Genomic DNA, 19,985 nt, shown 5'->3' on the forward strand with positions numbered 1-19,985 from the left:
GCCCAGGCTGGAGTACAGTGACACAACTTCAGCTCACTGCAACCTCTGCCTCCCGGGTTCAAGCACTTCTCATGCCTCAACCTCCCTAGTAGCTGGGATTACATAACTACTTCATCTGGTTGCAAGAATCCAACATTGGAGGCCAATCACAGAACAGTGATTCTGACACCACAGGTGTGAGCCACTGCACCCATCTTAGAACATATTATTTAGTTTATGTTCAAAAAGCATCTGATAGTACCTACTGGGTGCCCTGAAGTCTGCTAGATGCTGGTGATAGAAAGATGCTCACGGTTTGGTTCCCATTCTCAAGTTTTTTTTTTTCTCTCCCCCAGAAACCAGAGCAGGCTACCTGACTCAGGTTGCGAGACATGAAAGATTTCCTGGAGTCCTGATCTAAGTCTTAAAGAACAAGGAGGATTTGTCAAGATAAAGGCCTGTGTTTAGGCAGGGGACATAGCAGTGTTACAAAGGCACCCAACAGTGTGGTAGAAATGGAAGATAAAAGTAGTTTGGTGTTTTTAGAGTGTGAGACCCAAAGTGGTGGGTAGGGACAGGTTGCTGGTGAAGTCCAAGTCAGGAGGGGCTCCTAGGAAGCCCCACTGTAAGCTTTTAATCCTCTGGGTGGTGCAGATTCACTGAAGAGTTTCAAATGACAGGAAGGGTGACATGGTTAGCTTTGGGCTTTATGTGTAGATCACTAATTACTGTATTAACTATGGTTGGCACAAAATACAGGGCAGAAGACCACTTAGACGGCAGTTTTTAGTAGTTTAGGTAAGAGGCGAAAGTGGCCTTGCTGATAGGGTGGCAGGAAGCACACAGATGTGAGAAATAGATTTAGGTGGTAGAATCGGGAGGTCTGTGTATGGGAGCTTAAAGAAAGCCAGGAATAACCAGAGCAGCCGACACTAAAGGGGCTAGGCACTGTTCTCAGAGCTGCAGTTGTATTATCTCATAGAGTCCTCATGACACATCTGAGATCAAGGACCCGTTATCATCCCTGTTTTACAGATAGAAAAACAGAGAAAAAGGAAGAAAAGTATTGGCCCATCCAAGGCCCCAGTGGTATGGCCGAGACTCAGGCATCTTGACTCCAGAGCCCATGTTCTCAGCCACCTCACTATGGAACACTCTCGTGGAAATAGCAAGGATATGAAGACCAGGCTTCTGGCTTGAGTGACTGGGTGGGTGGTTGGTGGACTCCGGAGACAGCACACAGAAGCAGACAGACACGTAGGGTCTATGGATATCTGAGAGGAAATGGCTGATGGGCAGTACAGTAGAGAAGACTCAGGTGGATCAGGAAGAAATCTTTACCAGAAAGAGTGATTTGAAAAATAATGGCAGATTTTGGTAGAAACTAAAGAGGCATTGAGTTGGTTTATGGAGCTATACAGAGTGGAAAGATGAGTAGTTCTGAGATGGAATCTTGGGGACAACCACACCTAAGAGGGCCCAAATTGAGACTAGAATGTGTAGCAGGGGAGGAGAGCATAGCAAGGAAGGTGTGATCTGTGGACTGATACTGATGAAGTGATAATTGTATGTGTATTTTTATTTTTTTTGAGACAGTCTCACTGTCACCCTTGCTGGAATGCAGTGGGCATGATCATGGCTCACTGTAGCCTTAACTTCCTGGGCTCAGGGTATTCTCCCACTTAAGCCTCCCAGTAGCTGAGACTACAGGTGCACACCACCACACCTGACTAATTTTTCGTATTTTTTATAGACACTGGGTTTCGTGATGTTGCTCAGGCTGGTCTTGAACTTTCTGGGCTCAACCGTATTTTTGTTGTTGTTGTCTGTCTTTTTGAGATGGAGTCTCACTTGTCACCCAGGCTGGAGTGCAGTGGTGAGATCTTGGCTCACTGCAACCTCCGCCTCCTGGGTTCAAGTGATTCTCCTGCCTCAGCCTCACAAGTAGCTAGTATTACAGGTGTGTGCCACCACACCTGGCTAATTTTTGTGTTTTTAGTAGAGATGCGGTTTTAACATGTTGGCCAGGCTGGTCTCGAACTTCTGACCTCAAGTGATCCTCCCACCTCAGCCTCCCACACTGCAGGGATTACAGGTATGAGCCACCGTGCCCGACCTCAACTGTATGTTTTTATCCGTGTCCTCGTTTTATATGGGATTCCCACATTCTTGCTCAAGGTCACACAGTTGTTGAGCCAGGATTTGAATCAAAGATTGAATTCAGCCTGAATTATTTCAGAGCCTTACTGTTAACCATTGTGTGGTGCAGCTTCTCAGCACATAATGAGATCCCTGAAGAAGCAGGATGGGATGGGTCAAGGATACAGGGTTAGCCTGGAATGGGAAGTGGGCCAGCTCATTTTCTTGGAGGAAAAGGTAGTAAGATAGAGAGTGTGCTGTGGATGGTTGGTAGGGGGTGATGAGGGGAGATTACTTTTGTTGAATCTAGCCTTGGTGAAGGTGGCAAGGTTATTTGCAGAGAATAATGGTTCAATTAGTTGTTTGAAGTGTGAAGAAATCCTTTGAGAGCAGTATGGAATCTGTAATCTTAATGGTGGCTGTTAGGGGATTATATTATTCTTTGAGGCTCTGCTCTGCTGATGTTCAGCCTTAGGAGTGAAATAATTCCCCTGTTTCAGTCCCCACTTATCTCTCCTTCTCTCTGAGTTTTTTATTTTATTTTGTTTTTTTGAGACAGAGTCTTCTTTTTTTTTTTTTTTTGAGACGGAGTCTCGCTCTGTCGCCCAGGCTGGAGTGCAGTGGCCGGATCTCAGCTCACTGCAAGCTCCGCCTCCCGGGTTCACGCCATTCTCCTGCCTCAGCCTCCGGAGTAGCTGGGACTACAGGCGCCCGCCACCTCGCCCGGCTAGTTTTTTGTATTTTTAGTAGAGACGGGGTTTCACCATGTTAGCCAGGATGGTCTCGATCTCCTGACCTCGTGATCCGCCCGTCTCGGCCTCCCAAAGTGCTGGGATTACAGGCTTGAGCCACCGCGCCCGGCCGAGACAGAGTCTTCTTACTCTGTTGCCCAGGCTGGAGTGCAGTTACGTGACTTCGGCTCACTGCAGAGTCTGCCTCCCAGGTTCAAGCAATTCTCCTGCCTCAGTTTCCTGAGCAGCTGGGATTATAGGCGTGCCCCACCATGCCTGACTAATTTTTGTATTTTTAGTAGAGACGGGGTTTCACCATGTTGGCCAGGTTGGTCTTGAACTCCTGACTTTGTGATCTGCCCGCCTCGACCTCCCAAAGTGCTGGAAGTACAGGCCTGAGCCACCCTGCCCAGCCTCCTCTCTGAGTTTTTTTTTTTTTTTTTTTTTTTGAGACGGAGTCTGGCTCGGTCACCCAGGCTGGAGTTCAGTGGCCGGATCTCAGCTCACTGCAAGCTCCGCCTCCCGGGTTTACACCCTTCTCCTGCCTAACCCTGCCGAGTAGCTGGGACTACAGAGTAGCTGGGACTACAGACGTCCGCCACCTCGCCCGGCTAGTTTTTTTGTATTTTTAGTAGAGATGGGGTTTCACCGTGTTAGCCAGGATGGTCTCGATCTCCTGACCTCATGATCCGCCCGTCTCAGCCTCCCAAAGTGCTGGGATTACAGGCTTGAGCCACCTCGGCCTCTCTCTGAGTTTTAATCGAATTTAAGAGTTCATTAAGAAACTGGATGTGAGGCCGAGCGCGGTGGCCTGGGAGACACCAAGACTCCGCCTCAAAAATAAAAATAAAATAAATAAACAAGGCCGGGCGCAGTGGCTCATGTCTGTAATCCCAGCACTTTGGAAGGCCGAAGCGGACAGATCACGAGGAGATCAAGACCATACTGGCTAAAACGGTGAAACCCCGTCTCTACTAAAAACAAAACAAAACAAAAAAAAACCAAAAAAATTAGTCAGGTGTGGTGGCGGGCACCTGTAGTCTCAGCTACTCGGGAGGGTGAGGCAGGAGAATGGCGTGAACCCAGGAGGCAGAGCTTGCAGTGAGTGGAGATCGCACCGCTGCACTCCAGCCTGGGAGACAGAGCGACTCTGTCTCAAGAAAGAAACTGGATGTGGTGGCTCAGCTAATTGGGAAGCTGAGGTGGGAAGATCACTTGCGCCCAGGAGTTTGAGGCTGCAATGTGCTATGATCGTGCCTGCGAATAGCCACTGCAGTCTAGCCTGGATGACATAGCCTGTCTATATATATATATTTATTATTATTATTATTTTGAGACGGAGTTTTGCTCTTGTTGCTCAGGCTGGAGTACAAATGGCACAATCTCGGCTTACTGCAACCTCTGGCTCCCCGGTTCAAGTGATTCTCCTGCCTCAGCCTCTGGAGTAGCTGGGATTACAGGCATGCGCCACCATGCCTGGCTAATTTTGAGGTTTCACCATGTTGGTCAGGCTGGTCTTGAACTCTGAACCTCAGGTGATCCGCCTGCCTCGGCCTTCCAAACTGCTGGGATTACAAGCGTGAGCCACCGCGCCTGGCCTTAGTCTGTCTATATTTTTTAAAAGTTCATTTCAAGCATTGTTAATTTTGTCTGATATTTGAACTGGTTTTTTTTTTTTTTTTTTTTTTTTAGTAAGTTTTCTCATGAGGTTGCAGTTTTTTGTTGTTTTTTGAGAGAGGGCCTTTCTGTGTTGTTCAGGCTAGTCTTGAGCTCCTGACCTCAAGCAGTGATCCTCCTGCTTTGGCATCCCAAATTGCTAGGATTACAGATGTGAGCCACTGTGCCAGGCCACACTCCACACTGGTCTGGTTTTTTTCTTTGAGACGGAGTCTTGCTCTGTTGCCCAAGCTGGAGTGCAGTGGTATGATCTCAGCTCACTGCAGCTTCCACCTCCCGAGTTCAAGTGATTCTCCTGCCTCAGCCTCCCAAGTAGCTGGGATTACAGGCACACACCACCATACCTGGCTTATTTTTGAATTTTTAGTAGAGACGGCATTTCACCATGTTGACCAGGTTGGTCTCGAACTCCTGACCTCAGGTACCCTGCCTCGGCCTCCCAAAGTGCTGGGATTACAGGCGTGAGCCACCGCGCCCTGCCCACACTGGTCTACTTTTAAACCACTGGAAGACAGAGACTTAATCCTGTAAACTACTGGTGTATTTCCCCAAATGCTTATAGTTGGGCACATGCTAAGTATTTAGTCAATTCTTGCCACTGGTCATCAGTCATTTGTTAGCAGTTACAAATTTGCATAGAAGAAGAAAGCATGGATTTTTTTGTTGAGAGTGAATTTTCTTTATAAACACAAGGGGGTGCTCTTTAACCATCAATGACCAGTTTAAAAAAAGTTTAAAGTCATTTTAAAGCCTTGGAAGGAAGCCTGCATAAGGAAAATTGCTACAGGAACAATAATACATTTTAGGGCCGTGCTCTGTGTTTCATGCCTGTAATCTCAGCACTTTGGGAGGCTGAGGCGGACGGATCACAAGGTCAACAGATCAAGACTATCCTGGCAAATGTGGTGAAACCCCGTCTCTACTAAAAATACAAAAATTAGCTGGGCGTGGTGGTGCGCTCCTGTAGTTCCAGCTACTTGGGTGGCCGAGGCAGGAGAAGAATCGTTTCAACCCGGGAGGCGGAGGTTGTAGTGAGCCGAGATCACGCCACTGCACTCCAGCCTGGCGACAGAGCAAGACTCTGTCTCAAAAAAAAAAAAATTTAAGTGGTAGGTATTTTAGCTATGCTTTAAAATTTAAAGATTGTCTTTCAGATTTATTTTCCCTAAAAATTCAATAATTAAAAAAATACATATATTATTCCTAGGTATCTCCCGAAGATCCTGGAGCTCAGTTCTTGATTCGTACTGGGTCTGTTGGCCGAAATAGGGCTGAAGCCTCTTTGGAGCGAGCTCAGAATCTCAACCCCATGGTGGATGTGAAGGTGGACACTGAGGATATAGAGAAGAAACCAGAGTCATTTTTCACTCAATTTGATGCTGTAAGTTTCTTAATGTAAAATCTGCTGCGGGAAGTAAACAAATTAAGGTGCTAGTTGTGTACTTTCAAATCCCAAAGCAATCTGAGAGCATTCAAATATCAAATTCTGAGCTTTTTCCCAATAAAATGTATAAGCTGTTCTGTTGTTTAGGCTTAGTATATTGTGTGAATGTGTTGCTAGAGAGGTCCAGTCTGTTGGATCTGCTGTAGTTATTGGTGACTTGCTGTCTGCTGGCTTCTTCTCTGGGCATATGTTCCCTCAGCCAGGTTTCGTCTTTGGTGTTTTGTCTTCCTTCCAGAATCTTTGCACATAACTTTAATCCATGTTATTGCAAATGTTTTCTTCCGAAAACTTAACAAGTTGGTGATTAATTTCTGTGGCAGAGGCATTTTTTTGTTGGAAATATCAAACTACAGCTTGTGTTTTGTCTTAAAGAAAAAGCACACCTGATCTTGGTCTATCTATGTCTGTCTGTCTGTTTCTCACAGTCACGTTGACCATGTTGCCATGGATAACTAGAGAAAAATCACTGTAGTCATAAACTAAATGAGGCATATCCAGCCTCATTTGGTTTCACTGCCAAATCTATGCGGAGGTGAAAGGATAAATTAAATTCTTTGTCAATGTCTGCGACCTTTCAGACATAGTTCCCTGCGTTCTGGAAATGCTTAACAAATCTTGAGAACTGTGAAATAGTCATAGATGAGCTACTAGTTTTTCAAATGAAAGGTCCCGGTATGTTATATGAGAGGTTAGAATTTGGGTTAGGTAGTTTGTTTTTTAACGCTTTTTTTTTTTTTTTTTTTTTTTGAGATGGAGTTTTGTTCTTGTTGCCCAGACTGGAGTGCAATTGTGCGATCTTGGCTCATTGCAACTTCCGCCTCCTGGGTTCAAGTGATTCTCCTGCCTCAGCCTCCCAAGTAACTGGGATTACAGGCATTGACCACCATGCTTGGCTAATTTTTTGTATTTTTAGTAGAGTTGGGGTTTCACCAACCTGTTGGTCAGGCCAGTCTTGAACTCCTAACCTCAGGTGATCCACCTGCCTCGGCCTCCCAAAGTGATGGGATTACAGGTGTGAGCCACCGCAGCCAGCCTGTTTTTTTACACTTTTCTTTCTTTCTTTTTTTTTTTTTTTTTGAGATGGAGTCTCACTCTGTCGCCCAGGCTGGAGTGCAGTGGCATGATCTCAGCTCACTGCAACCTCCACCTCCCTGGTTTAAGCAGTTCTCTGCCTTAGCCTCCCGTTTTTACACTTTTCTATTTCATATGTGCATCTGTTCAAATATGGGCTTGGAAAGATGGATCATCTGTGCATTTGTCCTGTTTTCTTTTTCCTAGTCCTTTCTATTTTTTAACTTCAGGTATTGGGACACTTTCCATTTGGGCATAAGTCTTCATTTTCTTATCTGCAGTAACCACATTTATTTTATGCCAGGTGTCCCTCGAACTTGTAGAAGTAGAAAGAGGGTTTGTTAAAACTGAAGTGTGAGGCCAGTTGATTGTGTAATCTGTGTGCATGGGACTATGTTGTCTGCCTTGCAGGCCGTGTTTGGCTGGTCCTTGCAGGTTTGATAGTTACTTTAGACTCTGCAGGGTTCCATTTGATCAATTGGTTGCATGTTCACCTGTGGATTTCTTACCTTTTAGATGGGATTTTTCCTTGGGTGGCTGCATCCTTTGAAACACCAAAGGAATACATTTCTCTGTGAGTGTTATTTCGGTATTCAGGCTGCTAGACAACGGCAAAGAGGGTCTATCAAGTGAAAATGCCCTTTTGTTCAGGAGAAAGCATGTGCAATTTGGAAGTTGTCTTTTGACCATGATCACAAAGCTTCTCCCAGAAAGACGGTATTTTGTGCAGTAGAACTTAGCCATTTCCAATACCTCAACTTACTGGAATACAACCTGGAGGCCCCAGAGCAACACTGATAATTCCACTGAGTGAATCACCAGTTCATTGTCTAAGCCCAAATGGAAGGTCACTTGGTCTATAACCTTTTCTTTTGTCCTTAAATTCAGATAAAGTTTCACACCGCAATCTGTGGAAAAATGATCTCAACAGGACTTGTTTATCTTCTTTATCTTAACATATCAATCAAAAGGAGGGGGAAAAAAAGCACTTGTATTTAAACATGACCTTTGGGTCAGTTTAAAAAACTGGTTTTACTTCTCACTGTAGCTTATTTGGATTTTAATAGATTTAACGGTTTAGAAACAACTTGCTAAGTTATTTTTTTTTTCATGAAAACTATGAGATGTGTATATGTTCATGGATTACAGAAAACATTTGTTGAATGGCTTTTACTTTTTAGCTAAACACATTTTATTTTGGCTGCAGAACATGACAGTCTCATAACTTATATTTTCTTTTTTTTTTTTTTTTTTTTGAGACGGAGTCTTGCTCTGTCACCCAGGCTGGAGTGCAGTGGCCGGATCTCAGCTCACTGCAAGCTCCGCCTCCCGGGTTTATGCCGTTCTCCTGCCTCAGCCTCCCAAGTAGCTGGGACTACAGGCGCCCGCCACCTCGCCCGGCTAGTTTTTTTGAATTTTTTAGTAGAGACGGGGTTTCACCGTGTTAGCCGGGATCGTCTCTCGATCTCCTGGCCTCGTGATCCGCCCGTCTCGGCCTCCCAAAGTGCTGGGATTACAGGCTTGAGCCACTGCGCCCGGCAACTTATATTTTCTACACATTGAAACCTGCAACTTTTCTTTTGTCTTCTAGCCATAGGACGCAAAGAACCTGTTGTACCAGTTTGAAACGTGTTTTAAACATGCCCAGAGAGACTGTTCATTAAGATTTATTTAGACATCAGGGCAGTGATTCACAGTATGCAAAACTCACACCCAGCCAATTTCTTTCTTTCTGCAGGTGTGTCTGACTTGCTGCTCCAGGGATGTCATAGTTAAAGTTGACCAGATCTGTCACAAAAATAGCATCAAGTTCTTTACAGGAGATGTTTTTGGCTACCATGGATACACATTTGCCAATCTAGGAGAGCATGAGTTTGTAGAGTAAGTGTTGGGAGAGGCGGGGAGAATGTAACATTTTCTCCTTTTTATACTTTTTTTTAAAAATTATGTATGTATGTATGTATGTATGTATGTATTTATGTGTAGAGACAGGATCTAAGCTATGTTGTTCAAGCTGGTCTTTAACTCCTGGGCTCAAGTGAGCCTCCCACCTTGGCTTCCCAAAGTTCTGGGATTACAGGCATGAGCCATTGCGCCTAGATGACAACATAACACTTTTCAAAATTTAGTCTTATTTACTGGTAGAAAACAACCATCTAAGGAAATAATTTGATTATAATACTTAGAACATTCTGAAACCAAGTCATTAACAACTTGCCACATACAATAGATTGTGGGTTCAGAATTTTAGGAGGTATGCCCCTGCTTTCCAAAATGATGGACTAAATCTAAAGCCTAAAGCAAGCAGAGTTTTACAGCAGTAAAAGTACACCACATGGGTATTTGTTTGATCAGTCTGGGCCTCAGGTGGTAAAGTCACATTTTCTGCATAGGGAAGGCTTGCTCTGATTGTAAACATTTGTTCCCCAGCCTGGGCTTACATGTTTTCTTTTTTTTTTTTTTGAGACAGAGTTTTGCTCTTGTTGCCCAGGCTGGAGTGCAATGGCGCAGTCTCGGCTCACCTCAACCTCCATCTCCCACATTCAAGCGATTCTCCTGCCTTAGCCTTCCCAAGTAGCTGGAATTATAGGCATGCACCACCAAGCCTGGCTAATTTTGTATTTTTAGTAGAGATGGGGTTTCTCCGTATGGGTCAGGCTGGTCTCGAACTCCCGACCTCAGGTGATCCGCCCACCTCGGCCTCCCAAAGTGCTGGGATTACAGGCATGAGCCACCGCGCCTGGCCTACTTACACGTTTTCAAGTTGAGAGATAGTAAAATGAGTACAAAATAGTTAGTTGAGTGACTCTGGAGGCACATTCAGCCAAAGTCTACCTTGGAAAAGCTATCCAATATCCAGAGAGACGACTCTGGTAGAACAAACAGACCTCATCCTCTCATGTTGAACATTGAGGCTGCAGAATTTGGTAATTCTCACATGACAGGACTTGTAGTGTTTTGACTTTGTAGTCTCTGGGTGAAAGATGGCAGATGATCTGTTATTGTAAAACTATATGAGTTAGGTATTTTGGCTGCAGTTTCTGACCACCCCCTCCAAAAAGAAAGACAGGCTCTGTGAGGTAGGAGCTTCCTACCAGGAGACTGAGAACTGTTCTCTTGTTCAGCCTCTCAGGCAAATCACTGAAATTTCTCTGGTCTCCAAGTTTCTTGCCTGTAAAATCAAGATGGGGGAAGGACAGGCATGTTACAGACATCTACTAACTCTAGTGTTTTATGGCTTTAGGATAATCTAGTTCTTTGGGCATATTATTATTATTTATTTATTTTTTAGGGACGGAGTTTTGCTTTTGTTGCCCAGGCTGGAGTGCAGTGGTGCGATCTCGGCTCACAACAACCTCCGCCTCCCAGGTTCAAGCCATTCTCCTGCCTCAGCCTCTGGAGTAGCTGGGATTACAGGCATGTGCCACCATGCCCGGCTAATTTTGTATTTTTAGTAGTGACAGGGTTTCTCCATGTTGGTCAGGCTGGCCTCAAACTCCGGACCTCAGGTGATCCACCCACCTCGGCCTCCCTGAGTGCTGGGATTACAGGCATGAGCCATCGCGCCCGGCTATTATTTTTGAGATGGAGTTTTGCTCTTTTCACCCAGGCTGGAGTACAATGGCACGATCTTGACTCACTGCAACCCCCACCTCCCGGATTCAAGTTATTCTCCTACTTCAGCCTCCCGAGCAGCTGGGACTGCAGGCGCCCACCACCATGCCCGGCTAATTTTTGTATTTTTAGTAGAGATGGGATTTCACTATGTTGGCCAGGCTGGTCTCGAACTCCTGACCTCAGGTTGTCCACCCACCTCAGCCTCCCAAAGTGCTGGGATTACAAACGTGAGCCACTGTGCCTGGCTTCTTTGGGCGTATTTTAAAGAAGTCATAGTAGTGGAAAGCAGTCCAGATTATTTTAACATAAGATGCCCACAGCAGAGGGGCAGAATTAAGTTTGGCAATTTTTTTTTTTCTGAGACGGAGTTTCACCCAGCTGCCCAGGCTGGAGTGCAGTGGTGTGATCTCAGCTCATTGCAACCTCCGCCTCCTGGGTTCAAGCAATTTTCCTGCCTCAGCCTCGCGAGTAGCTGGGATTACAGGCACACGCCACGACGCCCGGCTAATTTTTTGTACTATTAGTAGAGATGGGGTTTTGCCATGTTGGCCAGGCTGGTCTCAAACACTTGACCTCAAGTGATCTGCCCACCTTGGCCTCCCAAAGTGCTGGGATTACAGGCGTGAGCCACTGCACCTGGCCAAGTTTGGCTATTTATTTCATGATTCAAGTAGAGTCTTTACAAAGTAATCACTTTGATTTATTGAGAGCAGCTGTGTGCCTGGCAGTGTGCTGAGCAACGTATGCTGCTCTGTTTTTCCCACGGTAATTTCCTGAGTGCCCAACAGTGTGAGTACCAGACTCATCATGTTATCAATGGCAGAGCTGGGATTTGAACCGAGATCTGACTCCAAAGCTTTTGCCCTTAACCACCATCCCAATCTGTGACCTGGAGAGGCTTTTTTTGATTCCAGTAGCATGATTCCTAGGGTAAAATTACATTCCCTCCCCTTGTCACCCTCTAGGGAGAAAACTAAAATTGCCAAAGTTAGCCAAGGAGTAGAAGATGGGCCCGATACCAAGAGAGCAAAACTTGATTCTTCTGAGACAACGATGGTCAAAAAGGTATGTGTAATGTGGGAACAGAGGTCAGAAACCCTAGGGCCTTGGAGGGGACGGGCAATGATGATTGAAAAGGAGAAGAGAAAGCACTTCTTGAAGGGGTGGGGCGAGTGCTTGTCCTATCTAAAGGGAGACTGCCACAGCTTAGTGTCAGCCAGCTGTTGCTGTGAGGGAATGTGGGCCCAGTGATTCCAGATGGGATTTTTCAAGACAATGAGAAATGCAAACTTTTGTAGGCTCTGTCCCAAACTTTTTTTTTTTTGTGAGACGGAATTTTTGTCTTGTCGCTCAGGCTGGAGTGCAGTGGCATGATCTCGGCTCACTATAGCCTCCACCTCCTGGGTTCAAGCAGTTCTCCTGCCTCATCCTCCCAAGTAGCACCCCTGGCTAATTTTTTTTGTATTTTTAGTAGAGACAGGGTTTCGCCATGTTGGCCAGGCTGGTCTCGAACTCCTGACCTCAGGTGATCCACCCGCCTTGGCCTCCCAAAGTGCTGGGATTACAGGCGTGAGCCACTGTGCCCGGCTCCAAACTTCTTTTTTTTATTTTTATTTTTTGAGGTGAAGTCTCGCTGTGTCCAGGCTGAAGTGGTGCAATCTCAGCTCACTGCAACCTCCGCCTCCCAGGTTCAGGAGGTTCTCTTGCCTCAGCTTCCTGAGTAGCTGGGACTACAGGCATGTGCCACCACACCCAGCTAATTTTTGTATTTTTAGTAGAGATGGGATTCCACCATGTTGGCCAGGATGGTCTTTATCTCTTGACCTCGTGATCCACCTGCCTCAGCCCCCGTCAAAGTGCTGGGATTATAGGCATGAGCCACCATGCCCGACCAGAAAACTTTTTTTTTTTTTTTTAAGTGGCAAAACACCAGCCCTGGTTACAATAGCAAGACCCTATGTCTACAAAAAAAAAAGTAAAAATGTGTCTGGTGTGGTGAGCACCTGTAGGCCCAGCTACTCAGAGGCTCAGCGTGGAGGATTGCTTGAGCCTGGGAGGTGGAGTCTGCAATGAGCCATGGTCACACCACTGCACCCCAGCCTGGGCAACAGAGCAAGATCCTGTCTAAAACAAAAAAAAAAAGGCAAAACAAAAAATTTTTTGTATTTTCTCTGCTAAAAATATAAAAATTAGCCGGGCAAGGTGGTGCATGCCTGTAGTCCCAGCTACTCAGGAGGCTGAGGCAGGAGAATAGCTTGAACCCCGGAGGCAGAGGTTGCAGTGAGCCGAGACGGCAGCACTGAACTCCAGTCTGGTGACAGAGCGAGACTGTCTCAAGAAAAAAAAAAGTTTTCTTTGCCTGTTTTTTCCTTTTGCCAAACAACCTTTAATAAGAAAAGTTTTTCAATGTTGACAGGTGTTATCAGATTCATATTTGTTAATGTAGTTTATATTAGGGTGCTCAGCCTCTATTTGGATCAGGTGCAATAATTACATTTTTAGAAAGGAGTGGAGACCGGGCGCGGTGGCTCACGCCTGTAATCCCAGCACTTTGGGAGGCCGAGGCGGGCGGATCACAAGGTCAGGAGATCGAGACCACGGTGAAACCCCGTCTCTACTAAAAATACAAAAAATTAGCCGGGCGTGGTTGTGGGCGCCTGTAGTCCCAGCTACTCGGGAGGCTGAGGCAGGAGAATGGCATGAACCCGGGAGGCGGAGCTTGCAGTGAGCCGAGATCGCGCCACTGCACTCCAGCCTGGGCAACAGAGCGAGACTCCGTCTCAAAAAAAAAAAAAAAAGAAAGGAGTGGAGAAGGGGTCAGAAGACGATGGTTTCTGTTGCTAGTGCTGGAATCTGAGATGGGAACCATGCGATGGGGAAAGTAAGATGAAGGGGCCAGAATTGGTTTCATTGAACTGAGAGGAAAGACATGACCAAGCCCATATTTACTCTTTGCTTTGTAGATTTAAATGTTGAGAAAGAAAAACAGTTGGTCAGAATGTTGAGTTAAATTACGCTAACGAGGGGATTCTAAAGAGTTCAGAAACCACAAAAGAGACTGCAGAAAACCACAAAAGTGGAACTCTCAGAGTCTCCAGCAAGGCGGCGTTGGAGATTTTCTTTCTCTTTTTGTGTTTGTGTTGGAGTAGTTTGGTGCTGTAAGTGTGATACAGAGGAATTAAGCCCTAATTTTAGTGTCTATTCACAGAACCGTAATTATCCAGAGTGAACCTTGGTGTTTTGGCCAAAACTTGGGTCCCTTTCTTTCTGCCTTTCTTTCTTTTTGAGGCCCAGTCAAGATTTATCTGAATAGCTCCATGAATTTGGTGGGGGGAGATAAATTGTTAACAAACGGAGGAGTACAAAAGCTGCTTTGTGGGTGCTGTCAGTTTATAAATCACACCCTCTTACAAGTGTGACACTTGGCCTTGGTGTGAAGGGTTTTATGGCTTAAGGGCCTTCTCTGATTGAGGCGGGTCTTTCACATTCAAATGGAGAGAGTGCCTAGCTTTGTTAGCCATTCACAGCTGGAAGTTTCCCTGGAGTCAGTTCTGATGGTGCCCACTGGGGTGGATCTGGAAACCTTTTGGGAACCACTTGATGTCGCTATGAGGAGAATGTAGGCAGCCCAGGCCTTTGCCTACCATTACGGAGGGCCCTACAGGCACAGAGGTTTTTGTGCAGCCTCTTCCTATGTGGAGCTGAGCTGGAAGGTATCAAAATATTCTCCAGCTGACATTGTTAGTCAGCTGTTACACTTGAACAATTCAGGCTCAGATTCCAACCCCAAGCCCTTAAGGTTATGAGGCATTCAGTGCATTCCTGCTGACAATCCCCGGGATTCCAAACCTTGCCTTTGTGTGGCCTCCCAAGGGCCCTGCGGACAGAGTGGGCTGGACTGGGTTTTGGCCATGGCTTTGTCACCTTGCAATAACATGCCTCCTTCCGTTTTGGTACAGATGGCCCTGTGATTTCAAGGTTCTCTTCCAACACCAAAGATTCCTTGATTCTGATGCTGCTGTTCTGCCTAATTGTACAGAATAACTAGTTGGGTTGTGCTCAGAGAGTGCAGGGTGGGGGTGGGGAAGCAGCCGCTTCCTGTTTCCTGTGAAAGGTTTTCTGGTTAGGGTTCCCTTCCCCTCCCCCTTTTCCCTAGGTTTAATCAAAGGTTGTAAAGCCACTTTTGCTTCAAGGTACACTTTGTGCTCCTAAATTAGTAACGTTAAAAAACAAAAAGGAAAAACAGCCTGTGGTTTTCACACCCTCTAGGAAGCTGGTGGGCCTTTCTAGCACCTGTGCCATTCTGATAAATAAGGCCTTAAGAAAATGCCTTTTCCAGAAATAGGTGCTCAGTAGTTTGTTTGCTTTCTTTGGTGCCCAGGAGAAGATTTGAGACAGATTTCGTCACAATCAGGTCTCGGGCACAAGCCTCACATGGACACTGACGTTCAGGAGACAGAGGAGAGAGCAATGAGGTGGTGGTGAGGAAGTGCCCACAAAAGTTTCCCAGAGGAAGAGTTGTTTGTGTTGGCATGTGAGGGACAAACTTTCCAGGCACCAGAGCCCGGAGCAGTGCTCCGTCCGAGGAAGTAGGATAAACTGAAAGACTGATGTGGGGGCAGAGTTGCTCTGGCTGCCCTCACTGCCACAGCCAGCTCTTTCTGTGAGTTGCAGAATACCTACTGTGTGCAAGGCAGTGTTGAGCGCAGGGAATCACATCCAGTCTTGTTGTCCACACCTACAGCTGATAAAGAAGCTACGAGAAATTAAGTGACCTGACCAAGGTCACACAGCTGTGGAAGAAGGCGAGAGCGTAGACAGTGGGTACGGGCATTGGCTCACCCTATGATTTACAAAGAAGGATCCCCCTGAAGTTTCTAGGGTAATGTGACATATTAGGAGGATGGTAGGATAAAATGTGTGAACATCGGGATCATTCTGGAAAACCTTTAGGGTAAAAGGCCACTGTCATGCTCCCATGTTTACGTTTCTTTATCGTGAGTTATTTGTGTCAGGTGCTGCCACAGATGATGAGATGCCTGACAGTGGTTACTCTCTAATAGCTCTTTAAAAATTAAAGGCAAAGTAGGATTTGTTCCTGACTGCACCAGAAATACAGATTTAATTTTACTTCTGCTCCTGAAATAGGTGACTAATTTGGAGTACTATTAATACACTTTTCATGAATTAGTTGAGAAATTCCACAGTTGAGGAGTGATTCATTCTTTTGACTCCCTCTTTCTGAGCAATTTGTTGACAACCTTCTCATCCTCTCCCACACCCGTCATTAAAGAAACAGTCGAGTTCTTTTTCTTTCATGTGGTACCTTGGTTACCACTGCTGATGGCCCTTGAGATTGATTGTCTCTGTCTCCCCCCTTTCCATTTGAAGCTCCATAGGGGAAAGGCAGTCTTGTTCACTGCTAGACTGCTAGTCCAGTGTCTAGCACAGTCATATCCAGGGAATATTTGTTCAGTGTAGTGGTGGCTGTTAACTGCAGCATAATCCAACAACCCTGGAGGAAATTATTTTCTTCCTTTTTTTTTCTTTGAAGCAAGGTCTCAGTACTCTGTCACCCAGGCTGAAGTGCAGTGGTTCAAACACTGCTCACTGCAACCTCCCAAGTAGCTGGAATTACAGACATCCACTACACCTGGCTAATTTTTAATTTTTTTTTTTTTTTTTTTTTTTTTTTTGAGACGGAGTCTCGCTTTGTGGTCCAGGCTGGAGTGCAGTGGCCGGATCTCAGCTCACTGCAAGCTCCGCCTCCCGGGTTTACGCCATTCTCCTGCCTCACTCAGCCTCCCGAGTAGCTGGGACTACAGGCACCCGCCACCTCGCCCGGCTAGTTTTTTGTATTTTTTAGTAGAGACAGGGTTTCACCGTGTTAGCCAGGATGGTCTCGATCTCCTGACCTCGTGATCCGCCCGTCTCGGCCTCCCAAAGTGCTGGGATTACAGGCTTGAGCCACCGCGCCCGGCCTAATTTTTAATTTTTAAAAATTGTTGTTATTTCTGCGATGGAGTCTTGCTCTGTTAACCACGCTGGAGTGCACTGGCACAATCTCAGCTCACTGCAGCTTGTGCCTCCCGGGATCAAGCAATTCTCCTGTCTCAGCCTCCAGAGTAGCTGAGACTGCAGGTGTGCGCCACCACACTTGCTAATTTTTGTGTTTTTAGTAGAGACAGTATTTCTCCATATTGGCCAGGCTGGTCTCAAACTCCTGACCTCAAGTGATTCACCCACCTCGGCCTCCCAAAGTACTGGGATGATAGGCATGAGCCACAACTTCCAGCCTGATTATTTCCGTTTTAAAAAAGAGTAATTGAAGTGACCTTCTTTGTTACCTATGAAATGAATTAACCTTCTAGTATATTAATTCTCATGGTTTAGGTTATTTGAACTAAGCTGAGAGAACAGAATATCAAAGAAGACAATAGACTTGCCCAGGAATATTTAGAAGTCATTCAGTTGCCTGGACTGGAACCCTCGGACCAGAGAGGTCCAAAATCCTGGCCTTTTGTTTTTTGTTTGTTTGTTTCTTTGTTTCTCTTTTTCTTTTTGAGATGGAGTCTCGCTCTGTCATCAGGCTGGAGTGCAGTGGCATGATCTCAGCTCACTGCAACTTCCGCCTCCTGGGTTTAAGTGATTCTCCTGCCTCAGCCTTCGGAGTAACTGGGACTACAGTTGTGCGCCACCATGCCCAGCTAATTTTTGTATTTTTTTTTGTTTTTTGAGGTGGAGTCTCACTCTGTCGCCCAGGCTGGAGTGTAGTGACGCAATCTCGGCTCACTGCAAGCTCCACCTCCTGGGTTCATGCCGTTCTCCTGCCTCAGCCTCCCGAGTAGCTGGGACTACAGGCGCCCACCACCATGCCCAGCTAATTTTCTTTCTTTTTTTTTTTTTTTTGAGACAGAGTCTGGCTCTGTCGCCCAGGCTGGAGTGCAGTGGCTGGATCTCGGCTTACTGCAAGCTCCGCCTCCCAGGTTTACGCCATTCTCCTACCTCAGCCTCCCGAGTAGCTGGGACTACAGGCACCCGCCACCTCGCTGGGCTAGTTTTTTTGTGTTTTTTTTTAGTAGAGACGGGGTTTCATCGTGTTAGCCAGGATGGTCTCGATCTCCTGACCTCGTGATTTGCCTGCCTTGGCCTCCCAAAGTGCTGGGATTATAAGCGTGAGCCACCACTCCTGGCCAATCCTGCTAATTTTTTTTTTTTTTTTTTTTTTTTTGAGACTGAGTCTTGCTCTGCCGCCCAGGCTGGGGTGCAGTGGCCGGATCTCAGCTCACTGCAAGCTCCGCCTCCCAGGTTTACGCCATTCTCCTTCCTCAGCCTCCCGAGTAGCTGGGACTACAGGCGCCCACCACCTCACCCGGCTAGTTTTTTGTATTTTTTAGTAGAGACGGGGTTTCACCGTGTTAGCCAGGATGGTCTCGATCTCCTGACCTCGTGATCCGCCCGTCTCGGCCTCCCAAAGTGCTGGGATTACAGGCTTGAGCCACCGCGCCCGGCCAATCCTGCTAATTATTAATCAGAACTACTTGGTTCAAAGGAGTGAAAATAGGGTAACGAGGGTTGTAAATTTGCAGTTAGGTGGAATGCTGATAGCAAGTTTTCCAGGTCGGAGAGTTAGTTGGGGTGGGGGATACTAATGTTAGCTTATCTATCTATATTTAATTTTATGTATTATTTATTTTTGAGATAGGATGTAACTCTGTAGCCCAGGCTGGAGTGTGGTGGCACGAACACAGCTCACTGCAGCCTTGAAATCCTAGGCTAAAGGATCCTCCCACCCACCTCAAGGTAGCTGGGACTGCAGGCGTGTGCCACCATGCCCTGCTAAGTTTTTTGGGGTTTTTTTTTTGTTGTTTTGTTTTTTTAGATGAATTATCTTCCTGTGTTGCCCAGGCTGATCTCAAACTCCTGGCCTCAAGCGATCCTTTTGCCTTGACCTCCCAAAGTGCTGAGATTATAGGTGTGAGTTACCGTACCTGGCCTATATATTTTTTTATTGTGATATTTCATGCACAAAAGAAGATAGGCAACATCCATACAGATAACGGAACAAAACAAACACTATCCACTTGAAAAACACAAACATTTTTAGTACTTTTGTACCAATCTGTGTGCTGCTTCTCTATCTTCTATTTCTTCTCCCTGTGCCCTCACCAGGTAAGTAACCCCAGAGCTACTGGTACATTTGTGTGAATTAAAAAAGACACCTGGAAGGGGCAGATACAGCCCTGCTTGACTTCCTGTTTTATCACGTGTTTATAAATCTAAGCAATGACATGGAACTTATTATACAATATTTTAGGCATAAATTAAGAATGATTTAGCTTACCATCATAGACCTGCCACTCAGTTTGAAGCACCAAACATTACTGGTACGGTGAGGCCCTCTGGCTTTCCCTCCAACAGAAGTTACCACCCTCCTCAGTTGGGTTTCTCATTCCCATGCATTTCTTCTTACTACTTATGTATTTCCAAGCAATACATAGAATTGTTTTGGATGCTTTTTAGCTTCTTAAAAACTGGTTTTATGTTGTATGCATGCTGCCACCTGCTTTTAAGGAGCAGCAACATGTTTATGAGGCCATCTGTTTATATGTTGTTCTAGGGCTTTGCTGTCCATTTTGGTAGCCACTAGCCACAGGTGGCTATTTAAATTAATTAAAATCAAATAAAATAAAAGATTTAGTTCCTCAGTCTCACTGGTCACATTTCAAGTGGCCAGTAAGTACATGTGGCCATTGGCATCTGTATTGCATAGCACAGATTACATTCTGTTCCATCATCACAGCTAGTTCTCTTGGATAGCCCTGCAGGGCATTTCTTTTTGTTTTTTGTTTTGTTTTTATTTTTGTTTTTTGCTAGAGTCTTTGTTGCATGAATGCATTACTATTTATATATCTATTTTTCTATTTATGAGCATTTGAGTGTGCAAGTTTTTGCTGTTACAAATTGTGCTGCATAAGCATTTTGTTTGTGTGTGTATAGATGATCTCCTTGGTCTATTGTGTTAATTTCTCTTGGGTATGTACCTGGGAGTAAAATTAAGATAAGGGCATTTTCAGCTTTACCAGACCCTGTTAAGTTAACTCTAAAGTGGTTTTATCAATTTATATTCTAGAACCAAGAGTATGTATCAGTAACATTTGGTAACTTCAGGCGTTTTTTTTTCCATTCTGCTGAGTGTGAAAAATGTGTTTTGATTGTGGTTGTCATTTGTTAGAATACTTTTTTAAAGCTTTTTAAAGATTCTTGGCCCCTCTAATCCTCCACACCCCCTACCCCAGGAATTTTGATTGGGTAGGACATGGGGA

At 45.5% G+C, this 19,985-nt stretch overlaps 1 protein-coding gene across 3 annotated transcripts in view; it reads left to right on the forward strand.

The window, feature by feature from the left end:
- LOC105478598 (SUMO1 activating enzyme subunit 1) overlaps window positions 1-19,985 on the forward strand; it is an 86,713-nt gene that overhangs the window by 15,154 nt on the left and 51,574 nt on the right. For all 3 annotated transcript variants that reach the window (XM_071087245.1, XM_071087246.1, XM_071087247.1), the window contains exons 3-5: window positions 5,734-5,907; window positions 8,780-8,922; window positions 11,625-11,724. In XM_071087245.1, coding sequence (XP_070943346.1) covers window positions 5,734-5,907; window positions 8,780-8,922; window positions 11,625-11,724 — 417 coding nt within the window. The remainder of the gene's footprint in view (window positions 1-5,733; window positions 5,908-8,779; window positions 8,923-11,624; window positions 11,725-19,985) is intronic.

Source organism: Macaca nemestrina, chromosome 20 (genome assembly GCF_043159975.1).
Source record: "Macaca nemestrina isolate mMacNem1 chromosome 20, mMacNem.hap1, whole genome shotgun sequence".
In the NCBI taxonomy this organism is placed as follows: domain Eukaryota; kingdom Metazoa; phylum Chordata; class Mammalia; order Primates; family Cercopithecidae; genus Macaca; species Macaca nemestrina.